We start from the raw sequence: 27,625 nt of genomic DNA on the forward strand, positions 1-27,625 counted from the left end.
CAACAAACGTCAAGTCTTATGTATCAATTTTAATCTCAAATGTTCTACTTAATGTAGCAAATCTCAATCATATGATTAAAGATATAAACTTCCAAATGCATCAAATTTTATTGTTTACATGAGTAAGTTATAAATAATTATCTTGTAAGATTTGGCTCCTTGAAAAATACCACCAAGTAGTTAATATGTTTTGTGTATTCATGTTTTATAATTCATAATTCAAATTAATATCAATTTAACTTACTATACATAGTAAAAATATCTTAACGTTGGGTCCGTGCTGACATAGGCCATGCTACTCTGGTTACAATATACACATAATTTATTAAAGTTAAATTTTTTAGTATGAATACGTACAAATGAACGAATGGAGTAATAACACTTATAATTTCACAAATAAGATTGTTACTTTAACAAATTATCTAAAAGTCGTTATTGATATTGTACTTCCTTTATTGGACGGCTATACATCTTACGTACCACATACACAACATTAATATTAGTATTGACAAAAAATGCATCATGGTATTATCTTTTCTCTCATTCTACACGATTTTGAGATATTCTATCCTATATATGTATTACTTTTCAACCCACTAGATTATTTTTTTTTTTTCTCAAAAGAAAAAGGATGTTAACAACATCATTCAAATTAAATAGAAAAAGAGTATATCAAAAGGTATAAAATAATACCAATAATGATTTGATATATGTTAATAATAAGTAAGTTAACAGAATTATTACAAAAAATTAAAATAAGAGAATAAGTGTGTATAATAAATGACAAAGGAGATTAGTAACGAAACCCAAAATAGTGGGAAATCTCTGAATTCATCCCATACTGAAGACGTTTTTATAGGGAGAGAAATAAAAGTAAGACGTCTTAATTAGTTCTAATTAATATGTGAACACCATCACTTGAGTAACACACATTACGTGAGACACATGATTAAAATTTCTATCGGTTCAATTTCTTTGGAGTGTAGTTCATTAATCATCAATATTGGTGTGAGTTGGTTCATTTTGTTTTGTAGATTGGTTTTCTTTTTGGGCTAATGGATTTCCTTCATGAGTTGACTATATTAAAACAATTCATTTAACAGAGATAAGATTAAGGCTGCTTTAATTTGTTTTGAACTCTTAATTCAACTTTGTAACAACTTAGTAATAATAAAAAATCGACAACGCATGCAGGAGGAAGTAGGTCTACTGAAAAGTATGTCTAACATAACTCTACTCAATTGTGTATTTCTACCTTACAATTAGATCTAGAAAATTTGGACAATTAATTAATTAGTAAGTCATACCATTTTACCAAAATGTAGTTCAACTGACACTAAACTAATTTTTCTCATTCAAATTGCGGGCCTTCTTACTCTTTGTTAAGTCATCGAAAATTTTCACCAAACGAAAAAAAAAAGATTCATGTGGAATTTTTTACTTAAAAAATAATTTGAAGGCAAATTTCATGTCAAATCTCTTCTTTGAACTAGACATAGTTATTAGTAATTACCATTCTGGAAACATAATAGAGTTTTATGATATATTTATCGACCTAAGTAAAGTAATAAGAGGATTTAATTTCTTATAAATCTCATAAGCAAATAGTGAAAAGGGGACTAATTGGGGGGAAAAAAAATGTGGCTGCTGGGATTCGAGCCCAGGTCTCCACGGCCACAACGTGGAATTCTCACCACTAAACTACAGCCACTTGGTGCTCGTAGCTCTAAAATTAATCATTACTATTCTGTGAAAAGAAAGTAGTCACCTAATAAACAATGAACGTCTTAATAAACCTTTTAAATTAGTTCTACAGCCAGTGACAGAAGCATACGAATAAATCGAACATATTAAAATAATTTTAATTATATATAAATATTATAATTTTCTGTCTAAGGAGGTTTGGATGAACTGCTCGCCAAAGATAGCTTCACCCCAGTCTACGGCCAGGAACATATAAAGTAAACTTTTAAAATAAAAATATTAATTATAAGATTAAGACGTATTCAACTAAGTCAGAATTTGAGGACATTGTTTGATTAGAAGAAAGTGAAAATGAAAAATTAATGAGAGCTCTGAAATATTTGCTAGTAGACGTGGGTGACAAAAGTGAATGGATAATGATGGTAATAGCTACAGTATTTGCATAATTCAAGCACTCCAATGATTGTTGAATATATTACTCGTTTGGGTATTTAATTAATCGAACCATATATCATAGTGCGTCCAACTAGGATTCCATTTCTTGTCTACAACCCAAGGGAGTTTAGAACAAACTTATATGTCTAGATTACTGGGATTTCTTTCTTTTTTCTTATTTAGCAAAGCATTGCCCAAGGTCGGACCAAGGACCCTTTAACCCATCGATGTGGGACTTCAAAATCCCCGCATGTTCAGATGGATAATATAAGATGGGAGGCTCAACATCGAAAACAATGAATTGGGTGGGTCTGACTCGGATACTATAAAGAAATCATAAGCTGAATTAGGGAAAAATTTTCTTATGATGTATTAATCCATGTGTACAAAGATGTGTATATATACAAGTATTTCTTGCAAAATAAGAAAATAATACTGTACACTGTTCTAATTCCTATTTGTCTGAATACATAGCTGTTATAACTAACTATATTCTTTGTACAGAATTATCTAGAATATGAACAACTGTCCTTGTATGAATCTAACGGTGCATATTTAATCCATCGTGTTATATTTATGTGCTTCTGATCTTACCACATCTCTCAGCTGTCTTCAGACATAAGTCCATTGAGTTTCTCTTTGGTTCTTGACTTGCTATTGACATCTTTCTTTCCTTTTCTCTTCTGTGTGTTATCATCTTCAATGAAAAATTGGTAAGAGGAATGAGAGTTAATTCTTCCAACATAAACCTTTCACAAAAGATTAAAAGAAACACAAAAGATTCTTGGTCATTTCTAATGCCTCGTATGATTGGATGCTTTAGAATGTATATTCTATGTAGCATATATCATAGGAATATTTTCTCTGGATTATATATAGGATAGGAGTATGTAAATTATGAATTTCCACTAGAATTTTAAGCAAGTTGTGGGGCTATACATTATGAACTTCATTAGATAACCCATGAACATGTTTCTTAGTTTTATGTAATATAAATGTATTTCAGTCTGAAGTACTAGAATTTTCAGCATAATGTGCGGGATATTTCAATCAATAATTCTGTCCGCCTTATTGTGTTTGATTTAGTTTGTACGTTTCCTTCATTAGAATATACAGCCTTTTTTTTTTCTCTTAAAAAAACTTAAAAAGTAGAGGGGTTGTTCAGCAATGAGGCCAATTGAGAAGAGGCCAAAATATAGAGGACAAAATATGGGCCATTATTTCATATTTAGTAATTGATTATTCCTTATACCTTTTTTATCTGACGTTTACCTTTTGTGGGGTACTTGATTTTGGCCCTTTATGTTAACACGCCTTCAATAATACCCTACTTTTTCCTTAGAAAATTGCTATCATTTTCCTTGTTATATGCATTTAACTATTAAAAGCCCTACATAGGGTAGATGGGGTGGACTACAGTTGATACTGTTAAATCAATTCTTGATAGTTAGACTTCATCCAGAATACAATAGGGATGTCCATTTTTTTTTAATGTCTATTTCATACCTTGAAGAAAGAAGAGCTTTTTTAATGCTAACCGCCAAATCAATTGTATGTTGATAGTTACGAATTATGACATTTTCTTGATCTTTCCCAACTTGGCTCATGTTATAAATTATATGCATCTTTTGTTGGCTTTAGCTTTTCTCAACTTTAAATGAATGAACTATACATATATGCCACTATGAAAGAAAGGTCTACTAAACGATTCAAATCCCATCATTTTCTTTCAAATTAACTATTCTGTGTTTCAATTTAGTAACGTGTTATCAATTAAACATGTGTTTGCATGCCATCAAAATGGTTTGATGCATACTTGAAACAAACTTTTAGGTCGGCAAAACACATATACGATTAAAAAAAAGGATCAACAAGTAAACATATATAGCACTGCATCTACAATTAAGAAGCACTGCCTACGCAAACGTGAAAAATAAGCTCAATCCTGGGTATAATTAAGTAGTTCTCCGGCCTTTCACAAGTGAACATTACGAAATTATTATACTGTTGTTGTGCCATTAAAAAAACAATTGTAAAAAGAAACTGAAAGAATTTGCATATGCAATTACGAAATCTGCATGTGCATCTACTTAATTGTTCTAGCAAAGTAAGTACAAAATCTGTGAGAATCTAAAACTATAGAGTGGGACAGGGAAAAGGGATGAATTAACTATGAATAAGGACAACTAGAGAATACAATGCATGTGTACTCAGAGACATCTGCTGTCCATATGCAATTTGGGGAATAGGATCGTCTACACTGGTTCAACTAGGAACGGTATCATAAACAAAGTACAACGAAAAACTATGGAATTACTGCAATATGCATGCACACAGCACACAGTACTGGTAATAGGATTATTGGTAGTAGTAACAAATTTTCTAGAGGCATTAGGACTATATGTATTAACTATTAGTACATAGGAAATGGATTATCGTCTGAGTCTCACTAAATATTTTTGGACAGTTATTATCATGACCGGGCTACTTTTTTAATTGAATTAGACTCGGTTCATTTTCTTAATTACCATGATATCACGAGCGACCTTCTAGAGTTGATGAGTTAACATGGTGAGATTCTGAACAAAGGCTTCCTCATATAAAGAAAAAGAATAAGAGGGATATATCTTGTTTAATTAACCTGTCTTGTGTTCAGTAGTTTAATCATGAAGGTAAAAAGAACCTATATAGCTAGCTAGCTAGGATATTGATTTTTTTTTAAAAAAATAAAAATAAAAAATTGATAAGGGATATGCAAATTATAGAGTCAACAAATATAAATGGACTACATATGTACATCATATTTACATCACTCTCCACCATATATATAAAGGTTGGTTTGCTTAGCTTCTAAACTTCAAATTCCACATGTTTTTCTGAGGTTGCCATCATTGAATATTATACTGCTAGGAAAATAGTAGCAAATGAATAGGGACACTCACTCATCTCCAGTACTCCACATTAATTCTCTTATATTCTTTTGTCTCAGCCTTTCTCTGCTGTGTCCATTAATTCCCCTCAGTCTTTCTGTGTTCCTAACTACACCGACCATGTGTTAGTGCTCATGCGCAAATATGCTAAGCAGAAAATATATATAGTCTTGAGAAAGAACTAAGTTAAACGTAGCTAGCCATTCAAGAAGTCCTTTTTTCTTTTGATATCCGAATCATTTTTCTAGATTTGGCCATGGATTCTACGAATCTTCATAATCATCGTCAACTCCAACAGCAACAACAGCTTTCTGGGTATCCCTTTTTCGCTGGAGTTTCAACTTTACATGATTGGAACTCAACCATGACCTCGTAAGTTTTTATAGTTCTACTTCATTTGGTGTCGAAATATTATCACCTTCTAAGATTTTTTTCCTTCTTGATCTTCCTAGCTCAAGTTTTTTCTTATGGGCAAGAACAAGTAGAAAATTAATTTAAATACAAACACTTGCTCTTCTCTTTGCTTTGAATACGAAGTCTGATGGAGTAATCAATCAAAGACTTTGGTTAAAAGACGTCAAATCATAATTTGGCAAATTCATAGTTTCAATTCCTACTAGATGCACGACAAATGATTCACATGGATATATATAACAATCTTGCTTGAGCTGCTTTAATGGCAGTCCTTACTTTCACTCCTAGTGAATTAGTGGACTCTAGAGGTCCTCTTGATTGAGTTAAGGAAGCAAACTGTATTATCAATTGCCTTTTAGATCATTCTAGTTACTTTATTTTTGTTTTGTCGTAATAAATACTCATATGATTAAATTGAATTTTAGGGTTTATTTTTTGGTGTATATGCACAGTAAGTTTGCTGTGATGTAATTTATCATATATATTCAATCTATATAATAATACTGCAGGGAAGAAGAATATTACTACAAGGGACACATGAAAAGAAGCATCGGCACATTTCCGTTAATGAACACCTCAATGTTCCAGGATGGGCATCAATTATCCAACGTTCAGCTGGATTACAAAAATAACAAGGCCGGATGCATAATATCAAATGATTATTTCCTCAAGATGAAAGATATGAATGGTTTAAGCAACAACTTGTTCAAAGAGAGTTACTTTGGAAACGAACAACAACATGCGTTTGATCTGAATGAGAATCTTCTGTCCGAAGATTCGTATATGAACAATGCTAAAACTAGCATTGCTTTTTCCGGTTTAGCAGCTGCTGCTGATGCAACTAATTCGAGTTATATCTCAAGCAACGATATGGAACATACAGATTTCCAGGGGTTGAAGTTAGCATATGATGGCCTAACTTTCAAGAATAGTATTAGTGGCCATGATAGTAATGGTAATAGCTTTGGCCATTTCTCTACAGACAGGATGTTTGCTGATGGACTGCCAGAATCAGCCCATAGTCCATCTTCAAATAGCTCCAACAAAGTAAAGACCTCCTTGCTTAATTTCCTTTTGTTGTTTTTTGTTCTTGCAATTTCTTCAGTAATTTGCTGCTAATTATTTATGTTCATGTACGTCTTTGCTTTCAACAGATCATCGAATCAAATGTTAGCAATACCATTGGAGTTTCTTTAAAAGCAAAGAGATCTAATTATTCTGCTGAAGAGGAAGCTACTCCATGTCAAGAAGCATCAAAGAAGCCTCGAGTCACATCGCAATCTTCGAGCACATTCATGCTTAAGGTGAAAAACGAATGACGAAAGAAATTGAAGTATATATATACTAGTTAAAATTCCCATATGACAATCAAAAATTCTTATCGAGGTTATATATCTTGTAGCGTGTGACTATTTCATCCAAAATCCATATCATATTAGAGATAACACATTTTTATTATTTAATATGTTTTCGTCAGGCCCATCACGAGAGCCTCTTTCTTTCGTACCATGTTGGATTGTGTGACTATCTCATCTAAAAAAACTTAAGTTGTTAAATGTTGCACGCTTTTATTTACTTAGTTAGTTACGTCTTCAGACAGTTTACATGTTGTTTTGAAGCAGGTTAGAAAGGAAAAATTAGGAGACAGGATTTCAGCTCTACACAGATTAGTGGCACCTTTCGGCAAGGTAATAATATTTACCATCAGAATCCACTAAAATGAGAGACAGGCAAAAGGAGAGGACAGTTGTACTATTTTAATGTTTGTACCATGCTGATTTTTCTTTGTTTTCTCCCACCATGATGCAGACTGATACTGCATCAGTATTAACAGAAGCCATTGGCTATATTCAGTTCCTTCAGGACCAAATCCTGGTAATATACCCAGCTATATTATTTTCCTCCTAAATTCATCTTGAATTTCGTTTTCCTCAAAAAAGATTCATATAAAAAGTCCCTACTAAGAGATTTTCGTACGTTGCGTTACCCTATAGCTTCTTAGTTTCCCTTCTATTAATGTCATAACAATGCAGACATTAAGCATGCCTTACACGAAGTCAAGTCAAGGGAATCTCCATCATGTAGACTTAAAGGTAAGTGAAAGATGTGTTAAAATTTATAGGGATAATTTTAGTGACCTACGCCTAGTCGTTTTGAGCTATAATGCATACTTCCCTCGAGGTATTAAATATTATACTAGTGTAAAAAAATTGTATTATAACTTTAAATGGACAAGTGTGCCCCTGATATGATGAAGCGTGACAGGTATTTTGGAATTGAGAGAGTATGTTATAAGTGACTTAATTGTATAAATATATTTTACATGTTAGTGCATATATAGACAACTTAAACTGTATAGCAACTGTAGAGCTATGGGAATCAAGCAAATTAATGTTCATTTGGTGTTTGGTGTGACAGGATTCAAGCATAGACACGAAGTGTCAGCCAGTGCTAGATCTAGAGAGTAGAGGATTATGCCTTGTGCCCACATCTTTTACTTCTTACATCACTTCTTCCTGCGATTGAAACATCGGAAAAAAATGACTCCATTGACTTCCATGGAAGCATATGGTAGGACAAATTGTACAGTTACTGTAACTTTTCATGCCCAAAATCATGCAGATAATGTTTACCATGGCATATATGTTTAATTTGCTATCAATAATCGCTGAAAGATTTAGAGCGGTTTTCCTTATGGGCATATCCAGATTCTTGAAGTAGTTCTCATTTCATCTATATTGGGCGCTATCCGCGTAATATTTTGGGCTCTTTATGTACATTAAGGATTGGAGGAGGTACTTACAATCACTCCACTCAAGTAACTTTACTCTTTTTACCCCGACTTATTGAAAATGCTATCTGTCCATATCGCTCCATTTAAATAGCAGAAATGTAGGAATAGGAAAATGAACACTCTTGTATTTTATTGTACTTTTCAAAACTTACGGAACAAATGATGGTGAACAAAATCTAAGTGGAAAAATGTCACGTGTATGAGATTTTAATGATCTGTCATTGCATTGACAGGAAAAAATTCAAAGAAGCTTATGTTTCAATCTCTGTATAATTAAACTTTTCCAGCTGAAGGGGAAAAAAAATCATGAATACAACATATTTATAATATATATTAGGATCCACAAGAGAATGGAAACAAGAAAACTAAGATAAAAAACATGATGCAACTATTGAGTTCAAGTGTCTCTTGTCAGCCCCTATGTTCTTCCTTCTTCCATGAACCCCCTCTGAACCCTGCATCTTCAATTGGAAATGACTCCAACTCGGGGCACCAGCTAGCCTTGATTATTCTTAACGAAGGCATCACTCGATTCACTGCTGACCATTCCAATCTCAAATCAGTTAAAGCTTCCAACATTAACCCCTCAATTTTCCAAGCAGTACTGTGATCACCCCAGAAATTCTCGTGCATTTCTTTCATATCACCAGAAATGATTGACAGATATCGCAGCATGGGGAGAGATGTAGGGCTAAGCCATTCAGGACTTGTTTCACCTGGATAGAATTTGAGAATCAGCTCGTGGAGTTGTCGAGGAGGATAAAGTTTACCAAGTTTTGTGACTAGTCCGTCATCTTGACTGTCAAAGCAACTTACGGTCAAAAATTGAAGTTCTTGGAGATCTATCAGTGCATTGCCCTCATCATCTCCAATCTCCTCATCTTGAGTTAGTCTTAAACTGAGAGTTCTCAGTCGAGTCAGGCTTCTGAGTTCAGAAATACGACAACCTCCTGGCTGACTTAATTTTGCAGGCTTAAATCCAAGCAGTACTTGAAGATTGGAAAGCCTGCTCAATCCTTTTGGTAGGTACTCAAGAGACCCACAGTGGTTCAGATCTAAAACAGCTAGTTCCTCAAATGTTAAAACGCAAGACGGGAGCATTTTCATATTTTGGCAATAGCTGAAGTCCAAAATCTGTAATTTTTCAAGCTTGGATATGGAGGCTGGAACACCAACCAATGGATGTGTATTGCTTAAACTGAGATAAGTAAGCTGTTTGGCAGATCCAATGCCTTCCAGCAAATTTGAAAGAGGAACATCGAAAATTGATTTTGAGAGATCCAGTACCTGGAGGTGTCGACTATTGCAGAACTTCTTGGCAATGTTGGAAGGAATTTTGTTTACTTCACCACTCTTGGTGGTTGTCAGCAGTGCTCGTAATTTTCGATTGCTCATTAGTTGATTCCCATTCATCTCACTCTTAATACCCAAATGTCGACAATTTGCATCAGATGGGGTGTAAAATGAATCATCGTCTGCAATCTTGATCACCAAATCACGAACCATATCATGCATTTTGCATGTATGGATCACACCATTGTAAGCCTTATCAACAACTTCTATCAAACATCTATTGGATAGCTGTGAGAAACAATCTTCTCCAACTTCAGTCGATAACCTACCACTTCTCAGAGGTATGAAACTTTCTCCGATCCACCAACGGATCAGCTGGTCTTTTGGTATGACACAATCCTCAGGAAACAGTGAAAAACAGAGGAAACAGGATTTCAAGTACGGAGGGAGTTCATCATAGCTCAACTGTAATGAAGCCATCAGTGAGTCATCATTTTCTTTCAATTCATCGCGGAAATGATTTGCAATACACCTCCATTCGTGATAGTAGGGTGGTTTACAAAGCATCACTCCTCCTACTGCCTTGATTGCTAATGGAAGACCCTTACATTTTTCCACAAGCTCCTTTCCCACATTCTCCAATTCAGGAGAATTGCATTCACCTGCAGTTGCTGCAAATGCAATCTTACGAAAGAGTAACCAACTGTAGTCCTCATTGAGGAATTTTGGCCAATGTGTCCTTGCTTCTGTGACTCCCATCTTGCGAGCGACTAACTCATTTCTCGTAGTTACAATAACACTGCTCCCATTTCCTTTAGGTAGACCAGAATAGATTTTCTGCCACCAAGCATTGTCCAAGCTCCAAACATCATCCATAACAATCAAAAACCTCTTTCCTAAAAGGTACTGGTTTATTTTTCTTAATAATTCACTCTGGTCGTCACCAACGCATGCATCTCCCAAATTCCTCAATATGCTTCTCATGACTTGTTCCTCAGTAAATGTTTGAGAAACAGACACCCAAATTCTCCTCTCAAAGTGATTTTCCACACTTCTTTCATTGAAGACTTTCTGAGCAAGAGTGGTTTTTCCGAGCCCTCCCATACCCACAAATGCAATGGCAAGCAAACCATCACTTGCTTCAAATAGCCAATTCTTTATCTTCTGTGTGTCACCTTCCAAACCAACTACCTGAGTGTGGTCATAAAGGGAAGAAGTCCATCTTGTCATTAGATTATCGTGTGCCTCCATATTTCCTTCGTTCATAAGTGGCACTCCAAGGTATGTCGAAATGTTTTGCTTTATTTCCGAGATCTTGTCATTGATTTCAGCAAGACGCTTCCCAGTTTGACGGCGAAGAGATAGCCTTTTGGGATGAAAGCGCGTGGAAAATGAAGTAGCTCCATCACTATCAGCAGATTGATTCTGGCAGTCCTCCAATAGCTCTTCAGCTTCAAAGATTAAGTCTCGCAAACAGGACATGACAGCTTTAAGGGTGACGTGTTTCCTCTTCAGCCTTTCTGCATCCTTGAGAAAGCTTTGCATGAATAGCAGTTCGTTCTTGAGTTTTTCGAACTGTTGCCTGTATTGACTTAGAAACCTGCTTTCCTCAGTTAGAACTTTCAGAAGTTTCTCCAAGAATACAGTTACCACTGCATCCACCATTTCTTCTGCTTCAAATTTCTGAAATGCAGCACAGTGAAATTGGCTCACCTGATAAAACCAAAGAAACAAATCATTGCTAGGGGGTGGAGGGACTCGGGGATATACTGATGGTTTCACATTGCCATTTTCATAAAAAAAATAATTTTGCAATTAAAAGTGCTACAAAAGGAACATCTAAGTATTTCAAGGAGTATGATATCTTCTTGACATGTTAAATTAACACACACTTGTGCCTCAGTTTGGTTTATCATGTATGAATAATATATAATGTCTGGTTCAGTTTCTTTTTCACATTAACAATATATATCCCGGATCCAGTATTATTTTATCTCGGATGGAATATGAAGTAAAAATACATGTACTAGCAACACCTGAATAAAAGAAACTAAACTGATACATGTGATCTAAGGCTAAATTAAAGGACATGTTTATGTACTGTGCCAAATTGAAAAGAGGCATGTAACTCTTACTTGTGAAAAAGGATGCTGCCTCAGTAGTCACCAAAAGGGTTTGAGAAATTCAACTTTCAAAGTTGCAGTGTAAAAGAGGAGATTGAAAAATGAGTTACAAGGAAGAAGATGAGAAATTGAGAGAAATGGGGCCAACACGGTTCCAATACTAAATCCCAAGTCAACGAGTCCTATCACCTAAGGCTGGGTGGGCATTTGCTATGACATTCAAAATTCCGCTAATTTTTATTTTTGAATTATAAAAATAATATACTGTATTATAATTTCAATAATTTTATTATAAATATCGTATATTGTATCAAATTTCAAAAACTTTAAAAATACATATCATAATACCAAAATCAAATTATAAAAAAATTTATTTCGATATTTACCGCTCTATTTCGTTGAAAGAAATAAGGAAGGTGTGGACACGACGACTAAGGCACGAAGAAGAAGAAGATCAACGCATGATAAAAAAAGGGAAAGAAAACGGAGAAAATGAGAAATGGACGCTATTCATATGATTGAGAGGGCATTTGAGCAAGTTTATTAGTGGCTAGACACTTACATTAACTTATAGTAGGCATTTTTAATTTATTTATGCATTTGATAAAATACCAAAAATGCTTATGAGTTCAAAAAATAAAATGTTCTACTTATAAGTTCTATTAACTTGACAAGATTCTCTTATTATTATTGTATAAATAATATAAATACCAACCCTTTTGAAAGTAATTATACTTTCTTCCACTTTTTTAATTACTTTACTCTTTCTCTCTATTAATATACATAACATAGCCGACATATACATAACATTCTGTGTATATGTTGGGATTTTTGTGTATTTGTGTAATTTTTAGATTATTTTATCCTTAATATTGTTTTAAATTTTCGAGCACCTTTTCACCTTTATCATTTCAACACTTCTATCAAATAGAAGTATCTGCTTATATTTATAAAAATAAAAAGATCAGTCTCAGTCACTAAAACTGTTCATTACTTATCAGCTTCTTTTAATAACCCAAACATGCTCTTAGATCATTCCAAGCACCACAACTGGTTTTGTCACCAGCCCTGATTGAAAAAGAATTTCTTTTATCATAATCTGTTGCACTGAATTTCTTTTATCATAATCCATATAGTGTCATTTCCATTTTTGTGCCAGTAAAAGTAATAAAATAGAAAAGGTAAACAAAAGCAAGAATGAAACTGAGACCTTTCTCTTAAAAATACGTTAGTCCAATATTTCAATGTGAAAAGAGTCAAAGAAAGCAGCTGAAGCTTGGTAGTTGGAATGACTGTAATATAGTCTTGGTTAAGAGTTACTGGATTAATACATTTCTCAGCAGTAGTAATTTGATCTTGTTAACTTGCCATAGATTAAGAGAATGGTTGCATTTTACGTTCAAATGAATTGCACAGACTAATTGGCTGAGTTGAACCATTTGCATTGGGTTGTTTGGTTCGTGGACTAAGTTATCCTGGAATTATGGTCTTGGAATAAAGCAACATCAAGTTGTTAGGAAAGACAGGCACACAATCAAAGAGCCTGACAGGGTAGCAGCGGAAAATACCCAACACTAAACTTTCCCTTTCAACTTGAACCAAGAGGAGACAAATAAACTCAAACAAAATAGAGTAATATACAGCAAACAAATCAACCAAATGAAACAAGATAAGAATAAAGACAATCACACGAGACACCAAATTTACGTGAAAAACTCTTTGGTGCGAAGAGTAAAAAACCACGGGACCAAACCTCCACTATAATCACCAAAGAGTTACAATATTGTCCTCCAAAATGGCCGCCAAACAAGTGCCAAACAACAAGAAACAATATATAATCCACAGCACCAAACACTAGAGAAATAAAGGAGTGAAAGCACAAAAAACGCAGCTAAACGTTTGGGAATGAAGAAAAGGAGCTACAGGCCATCAAATAAAGCTCCGTCAATTCCTAATCAAGAGATGAGAGGAACAAGCAGTCCAAAAATCAGCTCAATCGGACAAAAAACGAAGCGGGAATCGCAATTTGAAATTGACAGTTGTGGCTAAAATTTAGGTGCGAAAATCAGCTTTGTTTTTCTCTCTTTGACCGCTGAAAACTCTCTTTTTGTGATGGTGAATAAGACCTAAAAAGATCAATATATATTCCCCATAGTAATGAGCCTATGGACAAAAGTGGGTTGGTCCAAATTGGGCTTCATTTTATTCACATAGGAAGGGACAAAGGCCCATGACCCAACAATTCTCCCCCTCTCGACTATGTGGAGGAGACCGCCATCCCGGCGATCATGCAACAATTTTCAAACTTCCCTCTTGGAAAAGCTTCAGACATCATGTTGGAACCATTATCATCCGTATGAATCTTCTCAAGTTCAAGCAACTTGGAATCCAACACATCCCGAATCCAATGGTATCTCACATCAATGTGTTTAGACCGACCATGAAATGTAGAATTCTTGCCAAGATGTATGGCACTTTGACTGTCGCAATGAAGCACATACCTCTCTTGAGCACAACCAAGTTCCCCTAAGAATCTCTTCATCCAAAGCAATTCTTTACAAGCTTTAACGGCAGCAATAAGCTCAACTTTTGTAGTAGATAGAGCAACACATTTTTGCAATCTAGATTGCCAAGACACAGCTCCCCCTGCAAAAGCAACTAAATACCCTGAAGTAGACTTGAGAGTATCAACATCACCGGCCATATCTAAATCAGTATAACCACAAAGACTAGGCTTCCCTGTACCAAAACACAAACTCAGACTAGAAGTGTCACAAAGATATCTCATAATCCACTTCACAGCATTTCAATGTTCTCTTCCCGGATTAGAAAAAAAAACGACTACCAACACCAACAGCATGAGCAATATCCGGTCTTGTGCAAACCATTGCATACATCAAACTACCAACAGCTGAAGCATAAGGAACTTTTTTCATATCTTCTTTCTCATCATCACTGGAAGGACACTGCTTCGTGCTCAACTTGAAGTGCATAGCTAAAGGTGTACTGACAACCTTAGCCTTGTCCATGTTAAACCTTCGAAGTACTTTCTGAATGTACTTCTCTTGTGATAACCATAACTTTTTGGCCTTTCTGTCACGGACAATCTGCATGCCAAGAATCTGTTTTGCTGGTCCTAAGTCTTTTATAGAAAAAGACTTACTCAACTCTTGCTTCAACTTTTGAATCCTGCAAGAATTATGACCAACAACAAGCATGTCATCAACATAAAGCAACACAATAATAAAGTCACCATCAGAGAATTTTTGCACAAAAACACAATGGTCTGAAGTAGTCTTCTCGAAGCTCTGCTGACTCATAAATGAACCAAACTTCCTGTACCACTGCCTAGGAGCTTGTTTTAAACCATATAAGCTCTTCTTCAATTTGCAAACATAATTCTCTTTTCCCTTGACTTCAAAACCTTCGGGTTGCTCCATATAAATTTCTTCAAGTCACCATGGAGAAAAACAGTTTTAACATCCATTTGCTCAACCTCTAAATCTAGACTTGCAGCTAAACCTAGAACCACACGAATGGATGATATCTTTACAACCGGAGAAAATATCTCATCAAAATCAACTCCCTTTTTCTGGTTAAATCCCTTTACAACCAATCTAGCTTTGTACCGTGAAAATGGATTACCATCTTCATGCTTCACCCGAAAAACCCAACTATTTTTCAAAGTTTTTTTGTCTTTAGACGGCTTAACCAAATCAAAGGTATGATTATCTTTCAAAGATTTAATTTCATCTACCATAGCATCAAACCACTTTTCTTTTTCTTCACTTTCTATGGCCTCATCAAGGCTCTCAGGTTCTCCCCCGTCAGTCAAGAGTACATACTCACTAAGAGAATAACGAGATGAATGTATTCTCTCTCTTGTAGATCGTCTGAGAGAACTCTCTGGACCATCAACAACTGGTGTTGATCAACCATATCTACTTGCACTGGAGTATCAACAACTTCTTGCAGGTCATTCTGAACATGATCATCATCTTCATTATCAACTTGATTTTCATCATCATGAAGATTTTCTTCAGGAGCAGTAGTGAAAGCAACTGGATCAACATCAACTAGGCTCTCACTACTCTGAGAATCAACCTTCTCAGCTTTGACAAAATCTTCAATTGTTTGATCTTTAAAGAACACAACATCGCGACTTCTAACAAGTTTCTTCTCAACTGGATCATAGAAACGATAGCCAAATTTATCTTGACCATAACCAATGAAGATATACTGTCTAGTTTTAACATCCAACCTTGACCTTTCATCCTTTGGAACATGAACAGAAGATTTACACCTAAAGACTCTAAGATGATCATAAAAAACATTCTTACCAGACCAAACTCTGTTAGGGACATCTCCATTTAAAGCAACAGTAGGAGATAAATTGATAACATAAACAACCGTATTAAGTGCTTTTGTCCAAAAGGAATCTGGAAGTTTTGCATCTGAAAGCATACATCTAACCCTCTCAACTAGTGTTTTGTTCATCCTCTCTGCTAAGTCATTCAACTGAGGAGTCTTTGGAGGAGTTTTCTGATGCCGAATACCCTGCTCTCTGCAATATCTATCAAAAGGATCAATATACTTACTACCATTATCTGAACAAATGCATTTCAATTTCTTCGTTGTCTGTCTTTCAACCAAGGCATGAAATTTCTTGAACACATCAAGTATTTGATCCTTGGACTTCAAAGAAAATACCCAGAGTTTGCGAGTATGATCATCAATAAAAGTCACAAAGTAAAGTGCACCACCATGAGACCTTACCTTAAAAGGACCGCACAAATCAGAATGCACCAACTCCAGCAAATCGAGCTTTCTTAAAGACGGATGACTCTGAAAAGAAATTTTTTTCTGTTTACCGGCTAAGCAATGAACACACTTCTTCAACTTTGCTTGTTTTACTCCAGAAAGCAAATTTTTCTTAGCCAAACTATCAATCCCCTTCTCACTCATATGACTCAACCTTCTATGCCACAACTCTGATGAAGTATCATTCTCCACCAAGTTTATCAAGCCACTAGAAGTAGAGCCCTGAAATACGTACAAGTTAGACAACTTGTCACCTCGAGCCACAATCATCGAACCTCTAGTAAGCTTCCACTGGCCAGCACCAAGGGTATTAACATAACCCTCATCATCAAGACTTCCTACAAAAATCAAATTCAGGCGAACATATGGAGCATGTTTGACATTATTGAGAACTAGTTTGGAACCATTGTTACTTTCCAAACAAATCGTGTCAATGGCAAGTACTTTAACTTCATCATTATTGCCCATTTTCAACATCCCAAAATTACCTGTAGTATAAGAAGAAAACAATTTCTTCTTTGGCGTAACATGAGAAGTAGCATCAAAATTCACAAACCAGCTAGACTCATCGCGAACAAGATTAATGGCATTCTCACCACAAGCAACAAGAAGAACATTATTAGCAACAATAGCAGCACGATTTTCATTATCGCTTTCTTTCTTTTGCCTTCTCATATCTCTCTTATGCTTATAATAATATTTCATGATATGCCCTTTTTTGTTGTAATAGTCACATGTAACATTCTTGAATTTGGACCTTGACTTGCTTCTACTTTTATCTCTATCATTTGAATCTCTGGACTTGTTTCTCCCCCTCTCTTCAGTAACCAAAACATCAGAGTGTGAAAATGAAGAAGATGAGGCCTAAGATCTTCTTCTCATCTCTTCATTCAAGACACCACTCTTAACATATTCCATAGTTAAAATACCACCGTAAGCAGAATTAGTCAAAGAAACTCGAAGAGTTTTCCAAGAGTCAGGCAGAGTATTAAGAAGCCAAAGTCCCTGAATTTCTTCATCGAATTTTACACCCATTTCGGACAGCTAGTCAAGGACATCCTGAAAATCATTTATATGATCAGAAAAAGGACTGTCCTCTTAATACCTCATATTCATCAATTGCTTAAGAAGGAACAACTTGTTATTGCCAGTCTTCGAAGCATAAAATGTCTCGAGCTTGTCCCACAAACTTCTAGCATGTGTCTCATTCACAATATGATTTCTAACATTATCTTCAACCCATTGTCTGATAGAGCCACAAACTTGTAAGTGCTTAAATTCTCAATCCTCATCTGTTATGGATTCAGGTTTAGTAGATGCAAACACAGGTAGATGTATTTTCTTGACAAACAGAAGATCTTTCATCTTGTCTTTTCAAGTATGATAGTTACTACCATTCAAACGCATCATCTTGCTCATATTTACCTCCATCATTCAAATCTACAATCAGCAACAACCAACGCTTTGATACCACTTTTTAGGAAAGACGGGCACACAATCAAAGAGCCCGACAGGGTAGCAACGAAAAATACTCAAGACTAAACTTTTCCTTTCAACTTGAACCAAGAAGAGACAAATAAACCCAAGCAAAATAGAGTAATATACAGCAAAAAAATCAACCAAATAAAACAAGATAAGAATAAAGGCAATCACGCGAGACACCAAATTTGCGTGGAAAATCCTTCAGTGTGAAGAGTAAAAAACCACGAGACCAAACCTCCACTATAATCACCAAAGAGTTACAATATTGTCCTCCAAAATGGCTACCAAACAAATGCCAAACAACAAGAAACAATACATAATCCATAGCACCAAACACTAGAAAAATAAAGGAGTGAAAACACAAAAAACACAGTGACTGTTCGGGAACGAAGAACAGGAGCTACAAGCCACCAAATAAAGCTCCGTCAGTTCCTAATCAAAGATTGAAATGAGAGGAACAAGCAGTCCAAAAATCAGCTCAATCGGACAAGAAATGAAGCGGGAATCGCAATTTGAAGTTGACAATTGAGGTTGAAATTTAGGTGCAAAAATCAACTTTATTTTTCTCTCTTTGGCTGCTGAAAACTCTCTTTTTGTGATGGTGAATAATACCTAAAAATATCAATATATATGCCCCATAGTAATGGGCTTATGAACTGGTCCAAATTGAGCTTCATTTTATTCATATAGGAAGGGACAAAGGCCCATGACCCAACACAAGTTTGATGGGATAAGATGGAAATACAGTATTAAATTTGGCATAAAATTTATACTTGATGGGATAAAGTGATATATCCTGGGATAAATTTATATCTTCAATTAAACAAAATATAAATTTAATCTCAAATTTTATCCTCATCTTTATCTCATGAACCAAATAGCCCCTTGAGAAATAATCTCTGGGTTCGAATCCCTTTATCTGGTGTTAATTAAGTAAGTTACTGCAGCGAGTACTGCAATTGATTCGTAAAATGCTAGTAATAATGTTGTAAGATAACTTTAGAACCATGAAAGCTCCCGAGAACTTGTTACATTAACATCTGCATTACATTGTCCGGGTTCTCCAATGTTAAGAAATTTATTTACTCTTACGACGCAACGCACTTCTATTTGATCAAAAAAACAAGAAAAAAGTGCAAGCGGTTTACACATTAACCATCACTAGTATAATACCTGTATCATTCGATTTTACTTTTCCCTTACCAACGCCCTCCTCCTCTTCGTCCTCTATTCGGTCTTCCTATTATCATTCTACCTCTCCTTTGGTTTCTAAAAGTACGTACCAACACTTCAGTTCTCAATCTTTTAGGTTCTTGAATCTGACTTTCGTCAACCTTTTCTTCCTCAATCTCGTCCTTGTCATCGGCTTCAGGGGTGCTAGGACTCTTCTCCTCCTTGATTTCATTGGCTTCATCAGCTTTTCGCTTGAGCAAATTAAGCACTCCCTCAAGGACAACATCAGCATCCTCACTCCTCATCAGTTCCTCTGCAACTTCAGCAGGGGTCACCTCTACATTCTTGATTAGGCTTTCAATCTCTCCGAATAATCTATGATCAGATACACCCAAGTAGTTGAAAGCCAGAATCTTGAAACTCTGATTAGTACAATAGGACATATGAATATGCATATCCATTCGACCAGGTCTTAACAGAGCAGGATCCAACTTCTCCTTGTGGTTGGTTGTGAATACAATAATTCTTTCATCCCCACAATTGGACCACAATCCATCAATGAAATTCAACAAACCCGATAGCGTTATCTGCACGAAAAACACACATATCTCATAAATTGACAACTACAACATTAAACATTAAAAAAATACTACTCAATCTTTGATAGGGAAAATCAGTATTGATATGCATATAAGAGGAATAAAGTCAGACCTTAGTGTCAGAAGGCTGATGTCCAAGATTTCGATCGTGCATTTCCACACTACAATCAATATCTTCAATCACAATAATGGATCGATTCGAAGTGGATATCAAGATCCTTCTTAATTCCGAATTTGAATACAAACTGGTGAGTTCCAAATCGTATATATCAAACTTTAAGTAATTAGCCATGGCAGCAATCAAGCTAGATTTCCCAGTCCCTGGAGGTCCATACAAAAGATACCCTCTTTTCCAAGCCTTACCAACTTTCTTGTAAAAATCTCTCCTTTTCACAAACCTATCAAGATCGTCAATTATCATTTTCTTCATTTCAGGTTCCATAGCCAAAGTATCAAAAGTAGCAGGATGATCCAAATTTATACAACCCCAAACCCCACCACCCCCACCACCATACCCATCATCATCACTACCACAAGGACAATCCCTCGTATACAATTTCACAGCCCTATCATTATCTTGAATCTCTTTAGCCTTCGTCAATACAAATGGTAAATATTCATTCAAAACAATTTCTTTATACCTCTTATTAAAACTTAGTTCGAAAAATCTTTTTTCCGGAGTGTACCCGTGTCTATCCTGAGGTTCAACGGAGACCAACCTCCATTTCATGTGTACCACACCGTATACATCAGTGATCTCCTCATCCTTCTCTATACTCACGTTGATGTTTTTCTGTTTGGGAGTTTTGTGAGCCCGGACTCTATCAGCGTTGGGTCCGATCCTTGTACGGAGGTAAATTTCAGCGGCCTCGTAAACTTGATTTCGGGTCATTCCACACTGTTCATCAACGATGATTGTTAGTTGGGTAGAAAGTGGAGTGAAGAGATAACTGATAGCTGAGTGTATATATGTAAGGAGTGATTTGGGTATTAGATCATTAGCCATGGTCCGAACAAGCATCATCGACGCCGCTAAAGAAGCGTACGCCGAGAATAAAGTTGATGCTGTGCTCTGCATTTTTGATACGTCGTACATTTTCGGTTGACAAACGGTAATTCAAAGATTGTTAATTGGGTTGATTCCGGCCGCCGGTAGAGGAGATTGGGTTGGTGGGGGGAGACAGGTATAGTTGGAGTCGTAGGTTGTTGTATTTATACGCGAAGATTGAGGAATTCAACAGCTAAATCGGGCGGTGGAAGAGCAAACTTGGTCGCCACGAATATATGGGTAGATCTTAGCTGGCATAAAAGTTATTCACATTTCCCTTTTACCAAATCAAGTAGTAATCTAAATATTCGTACTAATTAAATTGACATTTTGAACATTTTACATATCTAAATGAAATATCACAATGTAACGCCTCGAAATATCATTCCGAGATACCACACGGTGCCTAAGGCTACACGTAGCATCAAGCTAACCCTTTAAGCCAAAACACTACCCTTGGGTTTCAACACAACAACATACACGCTACGCTAAGGATATATATATAAGCACATATCATATCACATCACATATGGCACGAAATATCGTTAGACTGTACATATATGGAATGTCTATATACAAACCAACCCAACAATATACTAGTCTGACATAACCTCTATACAGCAAAATCAATGAGCCATTGGGACAAACCCTCAACTGACTTAACAGATCAAAGGGATCACAAAACAACAGCACCAAAACTAGCAACTTGGTCCTCGAACCATAAGGACTCACCACCGAAGGAACGTAGATACGACACTCGGATATCACTGTCGCGGCTGTGGCTGAGTACCTAAACCTACATCATGGTAAGAATGTAGCCCATAGAGAAATATGTGGGTCAGCACAAGATACGTACTGAGTATGTGGGGGGCATGCAAAATATAAATAATATCATAAATTTCGTAAAAACGTACATACGGACCATAATGATACACCTGGCTTGAGTGACATTGAATCATGCAACTCATAACATCTTAGATAGGAAATGTAGGAGAAAAACCTCATAAATCATTATAGATCATCATAGGCAACTTGACTTACCACATCAAAACTCGGAGTGACTCGGTATTTCAATAAACTTGACTCTTATGGACAGGGGAGTTTCCTATAACCGACAACCCCACGTGAGCTACGTGGAATACTAACGTTTGAATCCCCGTTGGCGAGAGCGTCATACTCTTTACCAGGGAGTACGACCTTAAAACTGCAATAATCACAATCGGGCTCTCTGGCCAATAATATCATCATCAAACAATCCTACAGTGACACATAGATTTGGGAAAATACCAAACTTCCCTCTCGGTGCTAAGTACTACTCCCCGACAAGCTCAGAACGTGTTAGGAAATCCACCCCAACATCACAAGGGTCTATCATAAAGACCAAATCAAATCTCTTTCTTATTTATCAAATCATATCAATTTGTGGATTCCTAACTCAACACATTTTAGCTCAAAACATTTTAATCTTCCTCAACATCAACAAGGTATCAATGCATTGAAACATAACCGACTCGACATTTGGACAAGGATATGAAGACTCAATACATAATATTTTCAACAATTTAACTCATCAAAACCATCCGGAAAATACCAAGACTCATTGCAACTTCAATAGCAACATTTCTCAATTTGCCATCCAACTCTTATTTAAAGGTACTTGAGACATCAACCCATAGTAGGGATATAGAATTTCCAATATCAATTATAAATTCATTATAAGGAAATAGTGGAATGATAGTATAAATCAAGGCTTAACAAATTAAATCATCATACTCTCATAATCAAATACTTTTTGGACATAATTCCATCTCAAAATCATACACATATCGGATGACATAATCCCATAGCTCATGGACAATAATATAAGATATAAAATCATATTTCCAATTCATGTTAAAACATGTAAAATCTCATGTCAATGTAATTCAACAAAAATACCGAACATAAGATCGAAAGGATAATCTTGTTTAAAGCCCCACATACCTAAAAATGGAAGATGAATATGAACTTCCAACTCCGAAACTTTATTCACGAAAATAAAGGGTGCTTCTCAAAGCTCTTAACATGATCAAGTCGAATCCCAAATCAATTTGAAATTTCTACGGTTCAATCAAGAGACATAGAAGGATGAAATTTGAAGTAGTAGGGTTGAGGTTTGAGCCTTAGGAAATTTGGAGAAAAATAAGCTATTGAATGCTCTTAATGGACTTAAATCCATGGTTTACCCGGATGGATTGGAGTAGGAATGACCAAAATACCCTTAAAAATAAAATAATGTCAAATCTGTCATTTGTTGGACTGTTTTGATAGGTTGAAGTAGATCGACCATAACTTTTTGTTTCGATGACCAAATTGGATGAAACCAATTTCACTGTAAAGAGGACTTTCAGAGCTTTCTGTTGATATATAGTAGCTCACCCAGATCATTATGTACAAGGAGTTATGATCGTTTGAAATTGACCTTAAAATTCGTCTGGCTTCAGTATTTTTTTCCTGCACATTTACTGTTCACCACTATTCACGGTTAGATCGGAATGATTATAACTCATCGCTCGAGTGTCCGTTTTGGATGATCCACATATCATTGGAAAGCTTATTCGATGCTCTACTGACGGATCGCATATCCAGAAATTCCACACAGAAAAATTATTAATCACGATAAAGAACAGAATTCAACACATTTTCATTCGAGATCTTAACGGAAATTTTTTTCGGGGCATCACACACAATTTTCAAAAGTTTTAGATGAAAAAATTGAAATGGAGGAGCAATTATTTTTGAATATTTCAACAACCAAACTAACATATTTAGTCAAATTCAATAAATGGACCTAGAGACTATAGAGTTTATGCGAACATCACTTTACCTTACAAAAATAAAGAGACTATTTTGAATAGACTCTCACCTTAAAATAAAATATATCATAGTAATTTGAAAAGGAAGAAATAGATAAATAAGATATTAACAACTGTGAAATAATGTAAAAAGAATATCTGAAAGTTCTAACTTCGAATATTAGTTTTTGGTATAAAAACGTTATGAAATGTTCAAACTACAAGTGCGAGGGAGCCTATAATACCTACTGGAAATTAATGTTGTGTCAAGTCAAATTTTGATGTATAAATGAAAAGAAAATGTATATTTATATTTAGTTTTTTAAAAAGATTATTAAATTCTTTTATTAATTTAATATTTCATTTTTAATATTTCTTAAAAAACATTTTTATACACAAAATAAATTCTATTTGCAGGGCAATTCTTTTCTATTCAAATGGTAAAGGATCCATTGACCCAATTCCACCAGGTTGGTCAATTTGGAGCAAATGTTGACTGCTCATAAGATGTGCGTAAACTTGCTAACGTGGCATATTATGAGTAGTTGGAATGAAGAGTTGTATGATAAGAAATGTGGGCATGGCATCTATTGCATGTAAACTCTACTTGGGGCACCACGCAGAGAGAATCAGTCCTTCACGTGGTGGATTTTCAAAGTTCAATTAGTTTGATAATCACCTTTTTGTTTATTTTGACATTTTAGGTGACTAATCATTAAATTAGGGACATCAATCAGGAAAAGACAAAAGGATTAAAGCATCAATTTCAATGAAAGAAGAAGTTCCATTACTTCGATATTAAGTATCACACCCTTGTCCTTCCTATTCAATGTAAGGGCGGGGCACCGACAGGGAAAGGAAAATCAGGATAACAAAGTAAAGCTAAGGAATTAAATTCTTGCCAATAAAACAGATGTAAATTTAGATAGTCATTTAATGTTTTTTTTTTTTTTTTTTGGCCAAATATGAACAGATATTTCAACTTGACATGATTTTTCACTTTAACATCTAATATCGATATTGTTCATTTTAAGCACCTCAATTAATATTTTAGTATGTCATTTTGACAATTTTTACTGACTCATTACAACACATATATTACACGTATTTTTAAGTGCATTTGAAGGGTATCTTTATAATTTTTTCATCTCTTTCTCCTCTTTTCTCACTCTTTCTCACTATTATTTTCTACCTTTTTTTTCTTTCAGATTCTGTAATTTTCACCATTTACCATCCTCAACTTTCATTTTCGAGTCTTCAGTTCTTCATCATTCTTTCTCCCCCACCATCTTTCAAACTTTTGATAAATTTCAACATTTTTTATTAGTTATACTATAATTTCATTTCGTTCTAATTTAATATCTCTCAATTTGATCCAATACATCACTTTTACAATTGATTTTTTCACAAAATTTAATTGAAGAATTCATTTTTGTATTTAAAATTTGCTCAATTTTAACTGAATGTCTTTTCAATTTGATTGAAAATTTTATTTTTTCCACATATATATACACTGAGAGTGGGAGAGAGAACAGAAAAAATACACTCATACAAAGTGCAACATACACACGCAAAATGAAGAAAAAAATCGACAACCTTTTCGACCTTACCGGAAACAACCATCTCAATAATGTATTTGGACTTTGCATTAACACCATTGCATAATCTTTATTCCCAGGTTCCTTATTTAAAAATTAATTATGAGAATAAAATTAACTCATCTGTGCATTGAGAATCATCTTATCTTAACTTTGCATTAGGGGAGAAAAGAAATTGTGCAAAATTTAGTATTGAAGAAGATGATGTTTAGGTGAAGGAATGTAGAGAAGACGACATTTTGAAGGTGGGGGAAGGGGGTGGTGGAGAAGACGACATTTGGGAGAGGGGAGTAGGGCGGGGCTGTTTGGATTTGGCTCCGGGGAGGTGGGGGTCAGCAAGTAATTTAGGGGTTGAGGGGGTGAGGAGAGGGGGGAGAAGACAATTTACGGGTGGGGTGGGGAGTGGAGGGTGGTGGTGGTGGAAATATCAATTTAATTTAATTTAAATTAAATTAATTTAATTTATATTTTTTAATTTAAACTAATTATTTTAATAAAAATGTCAAATGTCCTATTATTATTGGTCATTTTACACATCAACGTGCGTGTACTACACATATTTTTCAGATTGTGCAAAAAAATATCAAAAGAACACGGTAAAATTTACACTCACCTGGTGTATACATTAAATTAATATTCTTTACCATGGTTATGTAACTAAATTAAGTAAAATACATATTGATTAATCATGGTTAAGTAACATGAACTTTAAATTCAAACACATGACATGCATGTATTGGCTTGGAGTATACACTAGATGTGTGTAAGTTTATACATCGAGTGCGTGTAAATTTTACTCAATTAACACACTGGGATGCTAGTTAAAGTGTTAAAATGAACAACATCTACATTAAATGTCAAAGTGAAAGATGGTGTCACGTGTTTGACCTTTCTTTTTCACCACATTACCCTCTATGCACATACGGTGGAATTTGTAGCCACGTAAAATGAGATGCAGAAGAAACACATAACTTTTCTGCAAAACAGTGCTCAACCTGTACTTGTACATTATAAATACAAACAAAAGCTTGTACTTGTATGTATGCTCATGTTCCAATAATAATCTGCACTCTGCAGACAGATCTTGTTAACCTTGGAACTTTTGCCACTCAATTTAAAGGTTAAGACACTACACTACTTCACGAAATACTTGCAAGTACTGCGGTACTAAATTTTAAAAGGTATAGTACTTAATAATTATGCCACAGGTTTGTCCCCACAACATTGTGGTGCACCGATGAGTTTATTCAATTTTTAATTAGAAATTTTGAGTTTAGGTCCTGAATATAGAAAAAATCTTGTTGAAAGCGTCATCTTCAGAATAGATCTTGCATGCAATACGCGATTCAATACCAAATACTGAATGAAAAACCAAAGATTTATGCACATCAAAGGTTTGTGAAATTGGTTCAAAAGTTCAAAGCTCACAAGTTCTGGCTAACTTGCTGCCATTGCATGTTTTGAGTGAAGTGTTGTATGATGAGAAATGTGGCCGGGCATCCATATGTACCTCTAGTCCTCTACTAATTGGGCACCGCGCAGAGGGAATCCTTCACGTGGGCTTTTTTTCTTTTGTTCATCATGACCTTTCTGTTTGTTTTGATTTGTATTTTGTTGTCTAATCATTTGATTATTAGGATATCAATCTGGATTCTGACAAGAAAGGACTTAAGAAATCAATTCAACGAAGATGGAGAAGTTTCATTTCTTCAATAACAAATACTCCTTTCGCCTCAAATTATTTATTGGGATTTTTGAAAAATAGTTTGTCTCAAAGTACTTACAGTATTGTCACACCCCTGTTTTTCACCGCGTTCGACCCCGCTAGGGAGTCGGTTTTGGAGAAAACGGTTTTTCCGATTAAAGTGACGTTTTGAAAAGGGATTACTTTACTTACAGAGTCGCCACTTGGAATTGAGTTTGGGTGTTCCAAGTCACCATATTGAATCCCTATTCAAAAGGAAATAACTCTTCAATTTATATTTTTTCGTTTGCGAACTAGAAATCCGGATAAGGAATTCTGTTGACCGAGGGGAAGGTGTTAGGCACCCCTCGAGTCCCGTGATTCTAGCACGGTCGCTTTAATGACTTACGTCCGGCTTAAAATAATTTTTTTTTTTTTGGATTTAATATTTGTTAACCTAAAAGTTGTTTGCCTCCCGCTTTTAATTTATTTTTGAAATTATTTATTATATTGACGTGTGGCTTACCAATAGTAGTACTTTTCGGCCCCACCACAAATTTTGGCACGTTTCTCGCGCCTTTATGACATTTATGAATCGTCCCATTTTCCAAGTCTAGATAAGCAACTAATAGGTTTAGAATCTACCCAACTCAATTAGATCATCTTTAAAATAGTATGTTTATTTTATTATAA

General features: G+C 35.2%; 3 protein-coding genes and 1 non-coding gene across 6 annotated transcripts; 1 reads left to right on the top strand and 3 right to left on the bottom strand.

Moving 5' to 3' along the window:
• Window positions 1-1,639: 1,639 nt before the first annotated feature.
• On the bottom strand, window positions 1,640-1,711 carry TRNAH-GUG. Its single transcript has one exon. It is a non-coding gene; the product is annotated as a tRNA-His (tRNA).
• Window positions 1,712-4,968: 3,257 nt separating this feature from the next.
• On the top strand, window positions 4,969-8,219 carry LOC107860002 (transcription factor bHLH110). 3 transcript variants are annotated; one of them, XM_016705192.2, is made up of 7 exons: window positions 4,970-5,441; window positions 5,993-6,530; window positions 6,638-6,787; window positions 7,103-7,171; window positions 7,293-7,358; window positions 7,517-7,576; window positions 7,902-8,219. In XM_016705192.2, the coding sequence occupies exons 1-7, from the start codon at window positions 5,326-5,328 to the stop codon at window positions 8,007-8,009; spliced, it is 1,107 nt and encodes a 368-aa protein (XP_016560678.1). In that variant the 5' UTR covers window positions 4,970-5,325; the 3' UTR covers window positions 8,010-8,219. The 3 variants fall into 3 exon arrangements, with proteins under 3 accessions (XP_016560680.1, XP_016560678.1, XP_016560679.1); XM_016705193.2 differs by having other exon boundaries at window positions 4,973-5,441; window positions 7,106-7,171; XM_016705194.2 differs by lacking the exon at window positions 7,517-7,576 and having other exon boundaries at window positions 4,969-5,441.
• Window positions 8,220-8,531: 312 nt separating this feature from the next.
• LOC107860001 (disease resistance RPP13-like protein 4) lies at window positions 8,532-12,240 on the bottom strand. Its single transcript, XM_016705191.2, has 2 exons — window positions 11,706-12,240; window positions 8,532-11,283 (listed from the first exon to the last, which is right to left on the bottom strand). Exon 2 carries the CDS (start codon window positions 11,233-11,235, stop codon window positions 8,689-8,691), a length of 2,547 nt encoding a protein of 848 aa, XP_016560677.1. The 5' UTR covers window positions 11,236-11,283; window positions 11,706-12,240; the 3' UTR covers window positions 8,532-8,688.
• Window positions 12,241-18,994: 6,754 nt separating this feature from the next.
• Window positions 18,995-21,142, bottom strand: LOC107860000 (AAA-ATPase At2g18193). Its single transcript, XM_016705190.2, has 2 exons — window positions 19,881-21,142; window positions 18,995-19,756 (listed from the first exon to the last, which is right to left on the bottom strand). The coding sequence occupies exons 1-2, from the start codon at window positions 20,862-20,864 to the stop codon at window positions 19,196-19,198; spliced, it is 1,545 nt and encodes a 514-aa protein (XP_016560676.2). The 5' UTR covers window positions 20,865-21,142; the 3' UTR covers window positions 18,995-19,195.
• Window positions 21,143-27,625: the final 6,483 nt, after the last annotated feature.

Source organism: Capsicum annuum, chromosome 2 (genome assembly GCF_002878395.1).
Source record: "Capsicum annuum cultivar UCD-10X-F1 chromosome 2, UCD10Xv1.1, whole genome shotgun sequence".
Classification (NCBI taxonomy): Eukaryota; Viridiplantae; Streptophyta; class Magnoliopsida; order Solanales; family Solanaceae; genus Capsicum; species Capsicum annuum.

What these genes read in the sequence shown, in the direction of transcription:
- LOC107860001 (XM_016705191.2), bottom strand. Translation starts at nt 11,235, where the DNA reads ATGGTGGATGCAGTGGTAACTGTATTCTTGGAGAAACTTCTGAAAGTT.
- LOC107860000 (XM_016705190.2), bottom strand. Translation starts at nt 20,864, where the DNA reads ATGTACGACGTATCAAAAATGCAGAGCACAGCATCAACTTTATTCTCG. An exon ending in ATCAGCCTTCTGACACTAAG is followed by an intron (nt 19,757 to 19,880) that starts GTCTGACTTTAT and finishes TTTTTCGTGCAG; the next exon opens with ATAACGCTATCGGGTTTGTT.
- LOC107860002 (XM_016705192.2), top strand. Translation starts at nt 5,326, where the DNA reads ATGGATTCTACGAATCTTCATAATCATCGTCAACTCCAACAGCAACAA. An exon ending in TGGAACTCAACCATGACCTC is followed by an intron (nt 5,442 to 5,992) that starts GTAAGTTTTTAT and finishes ATAATACTGCAG; the next exon opens with GGAAGAAGAATATTACTACA. An exon ending in TCCTTCAGGACCAAATCCTG is followed by an intron (nt 7,359 to 7,516) that starts GTAATATACCCA and finishes ATAACAATGCAG; the next exon opens with ACATTAAGCATGCCTTACAC.